The 15,558-nt window shown below is 34.1% G+C and overlaps 1 protein-coding gene across 2 annotated transcripts in view; it reads right to left on the reverse strand.

The window, feature by feature from the left end:
* The window catches only part of PSME4 (proteasome activator subunit 4), an 85,298-nt gene that overhangs the window by 20,634 nt on the left and 49,106 nt on the right, over nucleotides 1-15,558 (reverse strand). For both annotated transcript variants that reach the window (XM_010951858.3, XM_074341143.1), the window contains 16 exons: nucleotides 13,157-13,212; nucleotides 12,254-12,310; nucleotides 11,982-12,037; nucleotides 11,790-11,888; nucleotides 10,408-10,470; nucleotides 10,188-10,283; nucleotides 9,108-9,239; nucleotides 6,789-6,998; nucleotides 5,583-5,719; nucleotides 4,702-4,755; nucleotides 4,295-4,424; nucleotides 3,592-3,673; nucleotides 2,248-2,401; nucleotides 1,843-1,912; nucleotides 854-979; nucleotides 161-313 (listed from right to left, as the gene is read on the reverse strand). In XM_010951858.3, the coding sequence (XP_010950160.2) occupies nucleotides 161-313; nucleotides 854-979; nucleotides 1,843-1,912; nucleotides 2,248-2,401; nucleotides 3,592-3,673; nucleotides 4,295-4,424; nucleotides 4,702-4,755; nucleotides 5,583-5,719; nucleotides 6,789-6,998; nucleotides 9,108-9,239; nucleotides 10,188-10,283; nucleotides 10,408-10,470; nucleotides 11,790-11,888; nucleotides 11,982-12,037; nucleotides 12,254-12,310; nucleotides 13,157-13,212 (1,675 nt within the window). The remainder of the gene's footprint in view (nucleotides 1-160; nucleotides 314-853; nucleotides 980-1,842; nucleotides 1,913-2,247; nucleotides 2,402-3,591; nucleotides 3,674-4,294; nucleotides 4,425-4,701; nucleotides 4,756-5,582; nucleotides 5,720-6,788; nucleotides 6,999-9,107; nucleotides 9,240-10,187; nucleotides 10,284-10,407; nucleotides 10,471-11,789; nucleotides 11,889-11,981; nucleotides 12,038-12,253; nucleotides 12,311-13,156; nucleotides 13,213-15,558) is intronic.

Below are 15,558 nucleotides of genomic sequence, written 5' to 3' on the forward strand. Positions count from 1 at the left end.
GACATTCAACGCCACCCACAGACCACTATTTTGTGACCTATACTCAAAAGCAACATGGAAGTGAACATTTTGTATTCTAGGTGCTAATATCTAATGCATTGGGAATTGCTACATAAATGGATAATGCAGCTCTAAGAGGGAATGTGCACAAATGCCTCACCTTTTCAAATGTCCAATGCTTAGAGCCTCTGATTAAACCAGCTATAATTTCTGCAACACATCGCTGGGTGCTTTCATGTGAATCTGCAACCAAACGTTCTAAATGGGGCTTCAGAACTGGTAGAAAGGCATCATCAAAATTTCTGAATATACCCTAAACAAACAAACAACAACAACAGAAAGTTCTTCAGTACTCAAATAACTAGCATATCCTTAACAACATGCTTGTATTTGTTTACTACCTTACTATTGTGCTTAAAAACTCCATGTTCTCCCCCTTTAGAACTGCTTTAACAATGTCTATAAGTTAAAATGGTAAAAATACTGTTATTTAACATGTCACTTTAAATATAATCAATGAAATACAAATTTAAAATCTTTCTGACCTTAAAAGTATCACACATACCTCAAAAATATCAAATAAACAACAAATGCATATAGTCTTGTGGATTTTGGCTTTTTGCTTCTACTGCTAATTACAAATATTAAAGATAAATACTAAAAAGCTTGCTTTTTTTTTTTTTTTTGTGAGTCCTAGACCTTTAGCCAAGATAAATATGATTGGTATTACTTTCAGAGCCATTTTAGATGAAGATAACAGATAACTAAACTCAACTTTAATCAAATACTTTAAAACTTACGAACCTGGAAATTGACAGTCACTACGTTTATGAAGAAGATATATAATAGTTACCTTAAAGAGGCAAAACCGTCGAGGATTAAACTTATCTTTCCCTTTTCTGTCTTCTAAAGATAGAAAAGTAATTAACTGTTCAACAAATTTCGGATCAGAAAAATGATCAAATATAATCTGTTCTGCCTATAAAGTTAAAAAAAAAAAGAAGAACATTCAGGGATTAAAATCTACTTAAAAACATGATTCTGAAAACATTAAAATTCAACTGTAAAGTTTTGATATTCAACAGCAGATTGTTATTTTTGTTCAAAAGAATTTTTAGTTCTCGTAGAGGCTTTCTGGAACCAAAATAATACTGCCTCTTGAAAATGCTATTTCTGTAAGAATAGCTAAAAGTTTTCCTTTAGCTCTTTGAGTTCAGATTCCATTTCTCAAACTGTGAAATAAATAAAACCAAAAAGGTTCTGCTTGAGAAATGAAGACTTAATGCTTTTGTGCCAATTTCTGAGCAATTTAGGAGAATCCTCCAAACTGCAAATGAAACCCCAGCAAATTATTTCTCTATTTGTAAAACATCAGAAGCTAAAAGATAAACTTTGTTCAGAATTAGAAAATGAAAGCTATAACAACATTAACTTAATTGAGGGAGACATAAGCTTAAAAGCCCTTCATCAACTTTCAAGATGATAAAAAAAGACTAAGAAGTTTCGACTTAAATCTACAAACATCTATTGAGTATTCATCATTTATATGCAATTAAAAAAAAATAAAAGCCAGTACCCAAGTGAGCGCTAAGTAGGTAGTAACCTGAGAGTAACCTTAGATACAAAGATTGTGCCAACTGGTCCTAACAGAAGGGAGAAGGGTTAATAAGGAGGGGAGTAAGGCAGTACACATGCACCAATATTTACTGTGCTACATACATACTGCAATACACAAATTGGGGGGAGAAACATGAACTGAGTTCCAAATAAATCAGTAGCCGAAAGGAAGATGCATTTGAACCAGGTTAAGTGTCTATATGTGGTGAAATGAAAAATGCTTACCTCTGTCAAATCTTCCCTGCTTCTGCCAAGCTTAGGTTGCTCTTCCACACCAGCGTAAACAACCATATTCCTATAAAGCAAGAGATTATATTTGTAATACACACAGGAAAAAGTATTAGAGCTTCATTGATAGAAAGCATTAGAAGGCACTTTTAATGAACTCTTAGACATTAAGTTTGGGATTACAAGTACATCACAAACAGCCTTCCGCCTTAAAGATGGCAGGAGCAAAACAAAAAGAGGAAGAGGGAAGAGGAAAAAAGCTAGAGATTGAGGATTTTTGGTGAGAGAGTATCTCTAACCAATTCAACTGCTTCTGAAGCTCCCCAGAAATTCAGATGATAAAACAAATTATATGAAAGATAAGCTGTTTAATAATAAGGTGCACAGCAAACTGCAACTTACTGTGGCCAGGTATAGTATCCCCAGTGAGTTTTTTCCACAAAGCAACTTGACTCCCATTCTTTTTTAGTTCTTGGTATGCTATTGCTATCATAATGCAACCAATGATTATCAGGCCTATCACCAGCAAGGATCTGGGTGGGTTTAGGATATCCACCTAAGGAAAAGACAATTACATCTGATGAACTTCAAAATAACTAGCAATGATTATTCTCAACTTTCAATCAATAGTGCTGGTGTGACTTTTTCTTCATAACAAGACTCTATTAAATAATTTGCTGAAGACAAGACCACAGATACATAAAGCATTTCAAATCAGAGGGGAAAAGAAGGGATTATCCACTAAATGGTGATGGGATAGTTATTTGAGGGGAGAAAATCAAGTCTGATCCACACTTAATTCCTTTTACCAAAAATACAAAAAATTTTATTAAAATATTTTAATAAAAATTAAAGAATTCCCACATATTCTTCACCCTGATGCCTCCAATCTTAACATTTTACTATGTGTACACACTATGTGACATTCTCTCTCTGTCCCCATCCGCACATGCTCATATACACACTTGTTTTTTGGAACCATTAAATGTTAATTTAACGTAGGACCTACAAACATGTGTTTCAAGTGAGGATAAAACAAGATTAGTAGCAGGGAGTATAATGAAAGTCCTTCCCACATTTAGTTAACACCCTTTTATAGTGTTCTAAAATAAAGTGGTGTACAACTATATTCCCCTCCCAAAGGTGGGGTGGGGGAGAATTGAAGACAGCTCTTTGAATATCACAGAAGTTATCAGAGATAAAAAAAAGTATGATAGCTAAAGGAATAAAAATGACACTTTTCCCCCTCCAGAATCAAATTATTTTATTAATTTTTTCTGATTATATGAGATTCCAAGAGTCTGATAATACAGTAAGGTATAAAAAAGAAAACTAACCTTGCCCCTAATCCTACCACCCAGAAAGAAAGACTTAACATACCGATGAATTCATGGTAATGGCATTTTAAGTCTTTGAAATAATTTGATGAAAAACTAGTATAACTGCTTAGTTGGGGAGTAAAAAATAAGTAGATGACATGTGTGCCCAGGGTGTGTGAAAGGTACACGTATTCTGTATTATGAAGACAAAAAGGTCAGTCTACTTTCATAAATACTTGTTAAAGACTAGTTTTTACTAAGTGAACTGTTTTCTCTTTATAATATTAATTCATAATTTGTATTAAAATCTTTCTATACTTCTACACTTTGTATAGAAAAATACTTGGGATCAAGAACTGTAATTTATACATTTCAAAGAAACTTTCCGAGTTTGAGAAGCATTATTAATTAATTTGGTAGCACTTACTGATATCATAGGGGTTGATGGTCAGCTTTTTGTGGGTTCTTTTTAGCTGCTTAAGAATACCAGCAACAGCTGAGATCGCCATCTAGAGAAGAAACAGGTAAGGTATCTGCATCAAATTTTTAAATCTCTTAAATGGTTGGTTGCCAGCCCTGATCTGAAGGCAGAAGCAAAAGCTGGGTTTTGTTTCTTTCAAATGCAAAGAAATACCTTCTGCACTGAAATCTGTTGGCACAGCCACATGAGCACCAGCTCTGACTTGGACTTAGTCATGTGTGGTTCTTACTCTTGAACCTTCATCCATGCTGGTTTCTGCCTAAAAAACTTTGATCCTTTCTTTATTAAAACACTATCTGTGCATTCTTCATATCTCAGCCTAAACATTTCTTCTTAAGGGTCTTTCTTCCACTACACGAGGCCAGGTCAACCCCTCCTTGTACCCACCTCTAATACTTTGCAAGTAACACTTCATGCCTTCAAATTTAATTTTTCAAAGTCAATCTTTCCCATTAACCTATAAATGTGTTCCCTGTTATATCCCCAGTGTTGGAATGCACAGCGCTTGAACATGTCCTCATACATTTGTTGGATGAATTATTATCATCTCAGAACCAATGGAGGTAGATTTCAAATCAACACACTTCAAGGTATTAGATGAGGTAACAAAGTCTCAAACCTAAGAGTATAGCTAAAATAAAGTATCCACCTTTCGAACTACAATTGCATCATGGTTGAGATTCTCAACAAAAAAACGTATGGCACGAAGAGGTAACACTCGGTCATCTCTCAAGAGTAGAGACAGAAGCCCAATGCCTATGTGTTCAAATTTCCAGGGCCTGAAAAGAAAAGAGGAGGAAGAAAATCACAACACTCATAAAACCATTTTTTTAAAAAATGTATTTGAAACACTATAATTTTAAGTTTCCCAAGAATCAAAATAGGTATATTGAAAAATACTGCTACTATCATTAGCCTCAAACTTTCCCTCTTTAGTTTTTCTGAATTCATGAATCAGACTAGTTTTTTGTGACAGTCATTCAAGGCCTTCAGAGTAGAGACCTCTTATAATATTGAAAACCTTTGAGAATTAAAATAAAATTTTCTTGCACTTACAAATTTCTCTGCTCCACACCATCTAGCAAAGCATTTACCAAATTTTCATAGTTCCTTAAAAAAAAAAAAAAATTCAGGTGAGGTACTGTTTTAATATACACTAAGATATCAAATAATGTAATATAAATTCAAATTCTGGCCAAATTCACCCTCCTTATACATACTTCTCATCACCAGACTGTAAAGGGCTAGCGAGAAGTCAGTCAGAGTGAAAGCAGGGTAAACAGAGACACCGGGAAAAGAACATGAGGGGCAGAGAGAAAACCAAAAACAGTGCTAGGTACACTGAGCAACTCAACTGCTTCTGCGTGGGCATTCAAAAGGAAGTCCATCAGTTAGGAGTGGTCTACCTGTACAGCCCTCCAAGTGTACATGAGCTAGCTGTCAAAGCTTATTATGTATATGGAAATGTTAGAAAAAAATTAATAAGCTTAGTCATACGGCAAAAAAAAAAAGTTAGGAAGGCTCCTGCTTGAGTGTTATCATTGAAGCACTGTCATCCTTAGCTTCTAAAAATCTAAAAACAGTTTACTAATATCCAAATGTCAAATTTGATCAAAAAGCTATGAAGAGATACATGTGTTGAACTTGAATTTAAGGTTTAATGAGTGGAATATGTGTACTAAAAAAGAGAGTGAATTCATGTTGCAAGAAGATATGATATTAAGATAGCTTTCATTTTAAGATGGTGTTTTCCACCCCCAGAGCTAAAAGTGATGATCCAGGGGTCTTCACAATAATTATCTCCTAATATTTGGGTAGTTTTTCAGAATCGATGTATGTATTTCATTAGGTAGTTATGGTGCCTCTATATTTCTGAGATATTTAAAACCTACTATTGATAATGTTATCTGTTTTGATGAATAGGCACCCATAATTACCTTAGGGAATCAGCATTCTTCACTTGTTGGCGTTTAAGTCCTTCTTTAATTTCTTCCGAGCTAGGCATTATCTGGTTGATAGAGGGGTTTTTTGATTGTTGAAGTAATTCTGCTACTCCAGTACACGACTTTGGAATCTTATTAAAAAGAAAAGCCAGGGGAAAAAATGAAGTACTGACTCATACCACAATATGGGTCAATCTTCACAACATTATGCCAAGTGAAAGAAGCCAGATATAAAAGGCCACATGCTGTGTAACTTCATTTATATGAAATGTCCATCACAGGCAAATTCACAGAGAAAGAAGGCAGATGAATGGTTTCCAACGGGTAGGGGTATGGGAGAATGTGAAGCTATTATTCTTGGGTACAAAGTTCCTTTTTGAGTGATTGAAATGTTCTAGAATTAGATCAGTGATGGTTCTACAACCCTGTGAACATACTATTGTGACTTTAAGCACACATGTGTTGTGTTAAACCGGTAAACTTTTTTGCATATGAATTACATCTCAATTTTTAAAAAAATTTTAAAGAAAGCATAATTTAATGACAGTTACAAGTAGCAAGACTATGTTTTGCAGAGAAGAAATACATTTAGAGCAGTTGTTTTTAAAACCAAGGGTGGATGTCAAACATAATCATTTTAAAGAAGAGGAGGATTCGACTGCACTCACACCTCTTCTACACATCTCAAATTCCAGTGCTTGTGCCAAGGGGCATCTGAAAATTCTTCGATGATCATCTGTCTCCATTTGAGCGCCACTGAACTTAGTGTTTACTTTTTCATTTGTCAAATCATCCAATTTTAATTTTCTTCATTATAAATTATGAATCCTGTGGTCAATCTTTTGTGACTCTGACTAGTATCATCGACTTCCTAAAATATAATCCACTCTTAGAAAAATGAGGCCATGGACATACAGAGAATAATGGTAAATGCAACAAATAACACTTGTGGCTTCTTGGTAGAAACCACCCATCTCTTTTCTCCTGGCCATGCTCCAATTTTCTACTCCACCTGCCATCTACAGGAATGACCACTAAAAATACTGAAAGGAAACAGAAAACAGATGCTCAACAGAGGAAAAAAAAAAAAAGAATCAAATGCCAATAATATTATTACTGAAAAAAGACAAGAAAAATAACAGCATTTTAACAGGGCAGTATTTCCACTAAAATCTGAATTAAGAAAGTGACTGTGCTTACTGTGAAGTCCAAGCCAATTGTTTCATATTGCCGATGAATCTTTTCTGCAAGATCATCAAACAGTCTCACTATTGATGGTTTTTCCAGGGACATTGCTTGGCTAAGCCCAGAAGAAACAATTGCTGGCCAAGTCTGTACAATACAGTCCCAGTCGTGAAGGCTTGCCAAACATACACCACTGTGATTTCCAAGGAGACAATACAAGGCACCCTGCAGGAAAAAATAAAGATCAATGTGAGAAATGAGAGGCATGGCTTAGTTGTGGCCAACTCACCTACATGTGGTTTCACATTTGCTAAACACTTATTATCTAAGTGCTTGGTACTGGTTAGTAAAATAGGTTCACACATTTAACATGCTACTGTTAGAAACCTGAACTTGACATTTAAATTGACAGTAATATTTTCTCTAATCATTTACCAAAGGGTTAGGTCAAAGAACGGCTAATAATAAGGTACTATAGAAATGTATAGATGTTACTTTCAAGAACATAGCTTCCCTTCTAATTCTCTTCTACTAAAAGCACAAAGGCTATGAAATGTGCCATTCTTAGCATTTTAGGGCATAATGTTTGGAATAACTTTCAAAATAGTAACTTTTAAATCTGGTTGCCAAGTATTTCCCTAAGTATATAAAAACTAGGTTGTTTAATAATACTGTGTACTTTTTACTCACAGAAGTTCAATCAATAAGAATAACTCTGATTACAATAGGTACCTCTTTTTAAGGTACTCCATTTTAATGGAAAGAGCTATTAGTACCAAAACACTTTGTTTTCCTGAACATTCCTGAACCTATTTCCCAAACATTCACCCTACCTCAATTCCAATCTGACTTCTTACCCACGCCGTGCTCTACTCCTCTTTACAGGTCTCAGAAGGGCACTGGAACTTTGATTTTATTGATCTAATAGACGGTTCCCAATTTTAATCTTACCTGACCTGTCTATTTTGTCCACTTAAACTGCTCTCAACAAGGTCAACAACTTAACCACCCAATGAGTTAGACCTCTGTACACTCTTGAATTACACACTTGCTCTGGGGGTCAGCAAACCTTTTCTGTAAAGGGTCAGACAGTTGACCATACAGTTTCTGAAACAACAACTAATCTCTGCCACAGCAGCATGAAAGCAGCCAGAGACAGCGCATGGAGGGATGGGTATGGCTGCGTTCCAATAAACCCTGAGCCCAAGCTGTAGTCTGCTGGCCTGTCTTCCAAGCTAACCTCAAGGAACATGTTTAGTTCTCATCTTAACTCATCTCATCTCATCTCTCCAGAAAGCAACTGACACTGCTAATTGAGTCTTCCTTCTGGAAAGATCTCTCCTTGGCTTATTTAATTCCGCCTCAATTCTTGTTATCTTTCTGACCTTTCCATTCTCACTTAGCTCTTCTAATGTAATTTTCTCAGCTCTTGCTCCTTGGTCCTCTCTTTTCTTTTCACTCTCTTCCCAGGCTCTTTTACAACCGCTCAAAAATTTCAATTATCATCAACACACACTGAAATGGCATCTTTAAGCTCTAATCTCTGATGACTAACTGCCTACTTGACATTGCCTCTTAGTATATAGAAACCACTTCAAATTAAACTTGTCCAAACAAAGGAACTCATCATCCATTCTCCAAGTTCTCTCTCTGACGTACAACAACCAGTTATAGAATCCAGAACCTTAATTATTCTGATCTCTTTTTTTCAGTGCCCTCATATTCAACTACTGAGTCGTCTTAACTTTCCCTCTTAAATCACTATCAATCAACTCATTTCTACCTGATGGTATAAGCAATCACTGCATTTCATTTACACTCTACTACCCCCAGTGAGATGTAATATTTCCATTATCTTTGTCATTACCTTCCTTCTGTGCTCTAATCACACAAACTTTCACTCAGATGTTCAAACTTAACTGTGTTTCTTCCTAGTTCAGGCTGGTCTCACCACTCTAAACCTTTTGGTCTTTCATCCCCCTCTCCCATAGGGCAGCCAGGCTACTCATCCATTGGTGCTCAACTCAAATTGCTTATACTTTCTCCATCATAACACTGATTATAAACATAGGTACATAAGTAAATAATGAAGGAGAAGAAAAAGACTATACCTGTTTAAAGGTTGAGTGTACTGATGTCTTCAACTTAGTATTTTGAAACACATTAAAAAATAATATAGATGGAGGAGATGGACAGATATGTGATAAAGCAAATGAAGCAAAATGTTAAATACAGAAACCGAGTGATGGACACAGGATATTCACTGTGGAATTCTTTCAATTTTTCCCTGTATTTGAAAATTTCTGTAGTAAAACAAAACAAAAACCCCTATACCTTGAACTGCTGTTGCGTGACATCTTGTCTACCGGGCCGTAAGAACTCCAAAACCAAAGGAATAATATCTCTGCAGCAGAAGTTATATGCTCCCAAGGCAGCAAAAAATGTTTGCTGGGCCTTATTTCTGACCTAAAGAAAGTATTATTAAATGAGGACTTCTATCAAATGATAGACAAACTACAAAAACTTTCTAAATGAATCATCAAAACAAACTGGTGATAATTTAAATGCTGTAATAACAGAAAAATATATCAACGCACATGCCTTAACAAAAATTGGTCAATGATTATTATCCTTTTACCAAAAGGAAAGGAAATTAACACCAACCATGTCCATGGTTTAGGTTACGTTTGTTAAAATATTTTCGATAAAGGCAAGACTGGAACCGACATTCATTTGTTCAGTAACATTATCAGCAGACTATTAAACTTTTTATTCTAAGTACAGGCCACATATTTTGAACCAAAACAAAAGATTTATAACCCATGAACTAGTTAACAGTAATGAATAATAACTGACTACAGTAAAAGCAATACACTGATGTATTTCAAACTTTTTAAAATACTTCAAGCAAAAAAATCCCTGGGTTAGACTGGTTTCCTAATTTACGTTATTTCATAAAGACAGACTAACTGGTTGTACGTGAATCTCTTTAAATTTTCCAGTTTTCTGTGTTTAGAGATAAATTCTTGGTCCTATGCTTCCTTAAAGGATAGACCCCACAATTCACATGGCAGCAGCTTCCTGAAATCCAAGCATAATGCCTAAGAAGAATGATATGGCCTTCATAAACTGGCCTTCATAGTGTGATTTAATTATGAGCAGCAACATTGCACTGACATTGTCAACTTTAATTAAAAATTAAAAAAAAAAACTTAAGCAGCAATCACAAACAGCAAAAATAAACATTAACTTAAAAAGAGAAGCAAAATTAGTTTGAATATATTTGTATGCTAAAAGGTGTTTTCTATACCAATCAATTACTTAAATTTCCTTGTTAAAAATGGGGCTACATTAGATTGCACATTACAAAATGGGTGAGAAGGGGCATGCCCAGAGTGTTTCGACTAGCCTTACCTGACTGTATGAACTTGTAGATAGACGAAGAAGATCTCTGATCATATCCTGATGTATCTTTTTGTATTCACAACCCTCCACAGTTAGTGTTCTTAGCTACAAAAAGAATAAAAATGTACATCAAATCTCAAAGTTTTTAATAAAAGTTCATTTAATAATTAAATACTCACTGGAAAAGTATCATTTTAAAAAGTCATCATGATTTTGAAAAGCTATTTACCTCATGCTGCAACATTACTCTGTCAATCAACAGTGCTCTGATATGCTGCTTTTTCCCATGGAGCTGAAAGACAAAGTAGCAAACACTTCAACATTTCCCCTGAATGACCTCAACAATGGAGTCTCCTGAATCCCTTAAGGAAAAACTGGTTCACAGAAGGTACAGTGTGGGCTGGTGGGTAGTGGAGGTATTTCATTTATTCTAAAGCCATCAAGTTTATATTAAAATACAGTATTTCCGTTTGAAACAGCCCACTAAGAAAACTGCTCGACTCTACTACATTTATAAATAGACTTTCTGGGTAACTGTGTATGTTTACTACAGAATACAGTATCTTTTATTTTTGTAAAAATTATCTTTTAAGCTCTCCCATGCTCAATCTTCCACCCAGTCACTAAATGCAGATACCTAGAACTCAAGATTGTTTTCTTTCATTCCTTTATCTCATTAATCACCAAGTCCCAGCCACTCTTTTTCAAAACACCCCAAAGGCAGTGACTTGATTCAGGCTGTGCTTTTCCTTCTCAACGATTTTAAGAGTTTACCTAAAGCCTCCCGGCTTCCAGTCTCAGTCTTACTGCTTATCCTCCACAGCGGTGGCAGAGCTTTTCAACATTCACTGAATTCAGTGTCGATCTTTCCACTATTCCCATCAGATCTACTTAGGAACTTTTAAGACTCCCCCTTGCTGAATGTAAAATGGAAGTACTTTCTTAGGACAAAACTAGAAACAACCTGGCTTACCTCCTGCCCCTCTGCTCTATGGCCACAGTTCCCTAAATCTTGCCATGTTTGTGTATCTCCCTGCCCTTGTACATGTCACTCCCTCTGTCTAAAATACATAGCACCCTCGGCCTAAACAACGAACCCGTATCACCTTTTCAGACTCAATTTCAACAACAGTCTCCTACAGAAGAACACTGCTATGAACATCAAACAGCTGCCCTAGGTATTCTCTCTTCCATGCTCCTCGACAAGCTTGTACTGACTTCTCCTGGAGCACAAAAATAACATAAGATGTATTTTTCTCAGATCTACATAAAATGCAGTGCTTTAAACTCATGCCTCTGGACAACTCCTCCCATCTTTTACTCCTTTGGGTTCTTACATGGTAGCTAGAGTGCTGGTGCCAGGTAATCATACTCCAAATTCCCACAGAGAGTTCAGAGACTATCATAGAAACTGAAAGAAGAGTTTGTACAAGGGAAACACATTTCCCCCTTATGATCCTTTTGATTATATCATGCTGTAATATTTGAAAGTCTACTATTGTTACAGGGAAACTTCCTTTGTATGGTGAACAACTGCTAGATCAGGTGGTTATACCGATTATTATATACCTATAAAAAAATTAATTCAGACTTTTAGGTGAAAATACTGACCCGATTTTCCATTGATTTCTTTACTAGGTTAAAGCTTTTCCAACGGGAGTCAAATTCATGCTTGTGAGATCCTTGGAACTGCAAAAGGTCTCCAATAATCTGTGTCAACAAATTTCAAATTTTATATTTAAAAGTTATCATGTCAAACCTAGTCATATTAATAATTATACAACTATTAAATGACAATTATACCTTTATGATAAGAAACAAAGACTTGGTATCATCTTCCGAATTATTAAGTATGTGGTCTATAATAGAAGAAGGAAAAGAATTTCAGTTAAAATATTTTGAATTACTATAGGACTCTTTATCCTTAATTATTTATTAGTAAAGAAAAAAAAAAAAGCTACCTGATATTCTCACCATTTAGAATTTTAAAAGGTTAAGTAAAAGCACATATGCTAAAAAATAAAATTCCTAAATACTCATTAGTAAAAGTAAGTTAAATGCATATATGTACTTACTAAGAAGTTTCCTTATGACCCTAGCAATTGTTTCTCGGTGGTTCTCTCTGGATAGATCTATTTGTAAAAAATGAGAGAAAGTATTTTACACACACAGAATGCTGCCCAGCTTGGGAATGTTTAAAGTTTATATCAATAATTATGTCAAGAAGAGATAATGCATCCAGGAAAAAAAAAACAAATGGGTATGCCTTTATCAGAGTTGGTTAGTAGCTTCGCATGATACAGGATAACTTTTAAAATCTTCACATTTACACTAACCTGCTTATAAAACTTTATTGGGTAGGGAAGGAGAAGGGAGGGAAAAACTATCTCTGCCAATCTTTCAAAGGTTCTGTTCACTAATTAGAGACTGTAAATGCACAGAAGTCGCTAGTTGTGGTGACCCAATCAAACCAAAAAAATTATACCCAAGTAATTGATGTATGTGATGAACCCCAATGTTAATCTAGCAATAAGAAAATGTGCTAAATTTCTATTAATGTTAGATTCAAACATCAAATTAACACAAAATGTTTTACATAAACAGTTATACAAAATTTAACTATCTATGTCAGAAAGGTAAGAATATTATATTCTTATTATATTATTCTTACTCACATCAAGTATAATGTATCAGTCCTAAAACAATTCTAAACATAAATGAACATCACAATACATGAAAGTCTGCCTCTACACATAGAAAGCACCTATCATCTACTGGCTATTCTTTAAATAATAATTTTCCAGCTTCTCAAAAAAACCAAAAAAAAAAAACCAAAGATAATACTGTAATTAATATTCATTTTATAAACATAAAAGAGACTAGAAAAATTTTAACTACAAAATTATCCCATTTAAATCCTTGTAGAGTAATTGATGAAAACATTCCACACAGATTTACTCAGACTAGAATTCACATACCATATTCAAGTCCAGTATATAACTTTGTCTCTTCCAAGGACACCATACTTGGTACCCTGTATAAAAACAAGAATGCTTGTATTTATTAATAATAATACCAATAAGAAGGATTAAAGGGAAAAGTGTCATTGCTAGAATGTTTAAATCAAAACAAAGATGATGATCTTTTAACAAACACAGATTTCCCATCTTTAATACTTCAATTCTTTACTCTAGCCTCCTGAAGATTAATGCTCTGTTTCAGTAAGGACAGTATTACTCATCTTTTTCAAAATGTTAATTAAATTGAATGACTTCAGGAGGAAAAATTCACTGCCCAAATGAATATAACACTAATATTTAATATTCAATTGTAAAAGCTTCAATATAACAAGCATTTATACAAGGAAGTCGGTTTCATAATGGTATAATAAAGGTTAAAACGAAGACACCAAAATATCGTCAAATTTTACTCTAGAATATATAACACACAAGCTTCTTTACATAATCATTACCCTTCCTCTTAAAACGAGCCAAACTGATCTATCCTAACAACTGCAGTAAAATGCCACTACTTTTGAAGATGTTCAGATGTAAAAATACTGCATTAAAAGTCACTTTTTAGGTATGTAAGAACAGATTCTACTGAGTAACAAGAACCTTTATATGTGAAACCTAAGTTTTCTTCAATGAAAAAATACTTTAATTTTACTTCAAAATATGAGATTCAACAAATTTGCATAAAGAGAAAACTTTCTAAAAGAAGAAAGGCACAAGAGCCAAGGAAACATGAAGTAAACATATCCAATACACGGCTAATTAGTAATAAATAAAAATTTTATAATTATTGCTCATCATTCATGAACTACACATTTGTAATAAAGAAAATTATTTTAAAATCAACATACCCCCCCATATTATACTTTTTAAAGACAAATTAAGTAAGTTATCGCTACTCTAATATTTGGTAGTTATGAATTCCGGGATTTATCTAATGGGTAATAACATTAAGACTACTAAAATGCCAATTATCTATGTTCCTTGCCATAATGTAGAGCCTAGGATAGCAACAATATTGTCTCAAGTTTCAAAACCAAGCCTACCAAGTTTAAAAAAAGAATGGTAATGTCTCATAATATAAAATGCTAATTTGCTTTCCAGAGACTTTCAAGTTCAAATTCTTTTTTTAATTATTTTTTTAATTGAGTTATAGTCAGTTTACTATGTTGTGCCCAAATTCTTTTTAAAATCTGATTTTCATCCCATAAAGTTTCAGCTTTTGGCACCAGCCTGCAAACTTGAACATTTGGTAAAATTGTATGACTGAAAATGTATATACATATATGTCTATCGAGAGTCTAGTCAGTAAAAAATAAAATCAGATTCTTTCACAATGAACTTCAAGGGGGAGTCCAACATCTTTACTGAAATTAGATTTTTACCAACAAAGAGAAAAAGGTTGTGCTCAAATAGTAACAGCATTAGGCATAAGACTGTTCCTCGCACTCCCCGTCAACGCCGCCCCCTTCCCTGGTAGAGCATGGAGAAGTGCTTGCCATGAGCTATCACATGAGAATACATGTCTTCTCACTGCTGCTATAAACCTAAGTAGCTTTCTTAAGTAAGAATACAATTGTACCTTATCCAGTCCGTACCAAGTACCACATAATACTGAACCAAGCATGCATTTTAATTATTGTCACAAAATTATTCTTAACCAACAAAATTCAAAAAGCAATTTCTATAGTAAGCTATTCTGGAAAATTTTTACTATAGCAAACAAACAAAAGGCTATCAGTTGGGAATTTGAAAAGTTTTTCTTGTATGCCTTTCTGACTCTAGTAAGACCAATTTTACTGTAATCACATATAAAACGTCTCATCCAAGAGCTCTGATGCTAATTTTAAAAATTCATGTATCACTCTAAATTGCTTCCCTATCAGAAAATTTGAAGAAATATTATCACTAATTACAATTGCTTAAAAATAAGTCAACCTATATGGGATTTTAAAATATTAAGTAGTAGATTCAAATAAAAATGGCTTAGGCTTTTACTTTTAAAACCTGAATTAAAACACATCTTCCATATCTCAAGTGTACAGAAGGCATTTGGTTAGATACATATTTTAGCCTTATTTGTTCTTATATATCCCAATTTTCTTTTATGCTTCTTTATCCAAGATTCAGCTTTAACTGATCTCTTATCTAATAAATTAATTAAACACTGATTGGATTGACATCTTTTACATTAAATGTTTCTCAGCAAGTATAAAAATATATTTACACTAAACATTCTTCTGATCTTTAGAAGAATAATTTTCTTAAAGGAATCTCTATCTATTACCCAAGTAAGACTTTATGACTGTATCTCTTTATGGCCACATTTTAAGTCTATGTGTGCTGGGCTGTATTCTAACACTGAA

The sequence above is a fragment of the Camelus bactrianus genome, chromosome 15, assembly GCF_048773025.1.
Source record: "Camelus bactrianus isolate YW-2024 breed Bactrian camel chromosome 15, ASM4877302v1, whole genome shotgun sequence".
Classification (NCBI taxonomy): Eukaryota; Metazoa; Chordata; class Mammalia; order Artiodactyla; family Camelidae; genus Camelus; species Camelus bactrianus.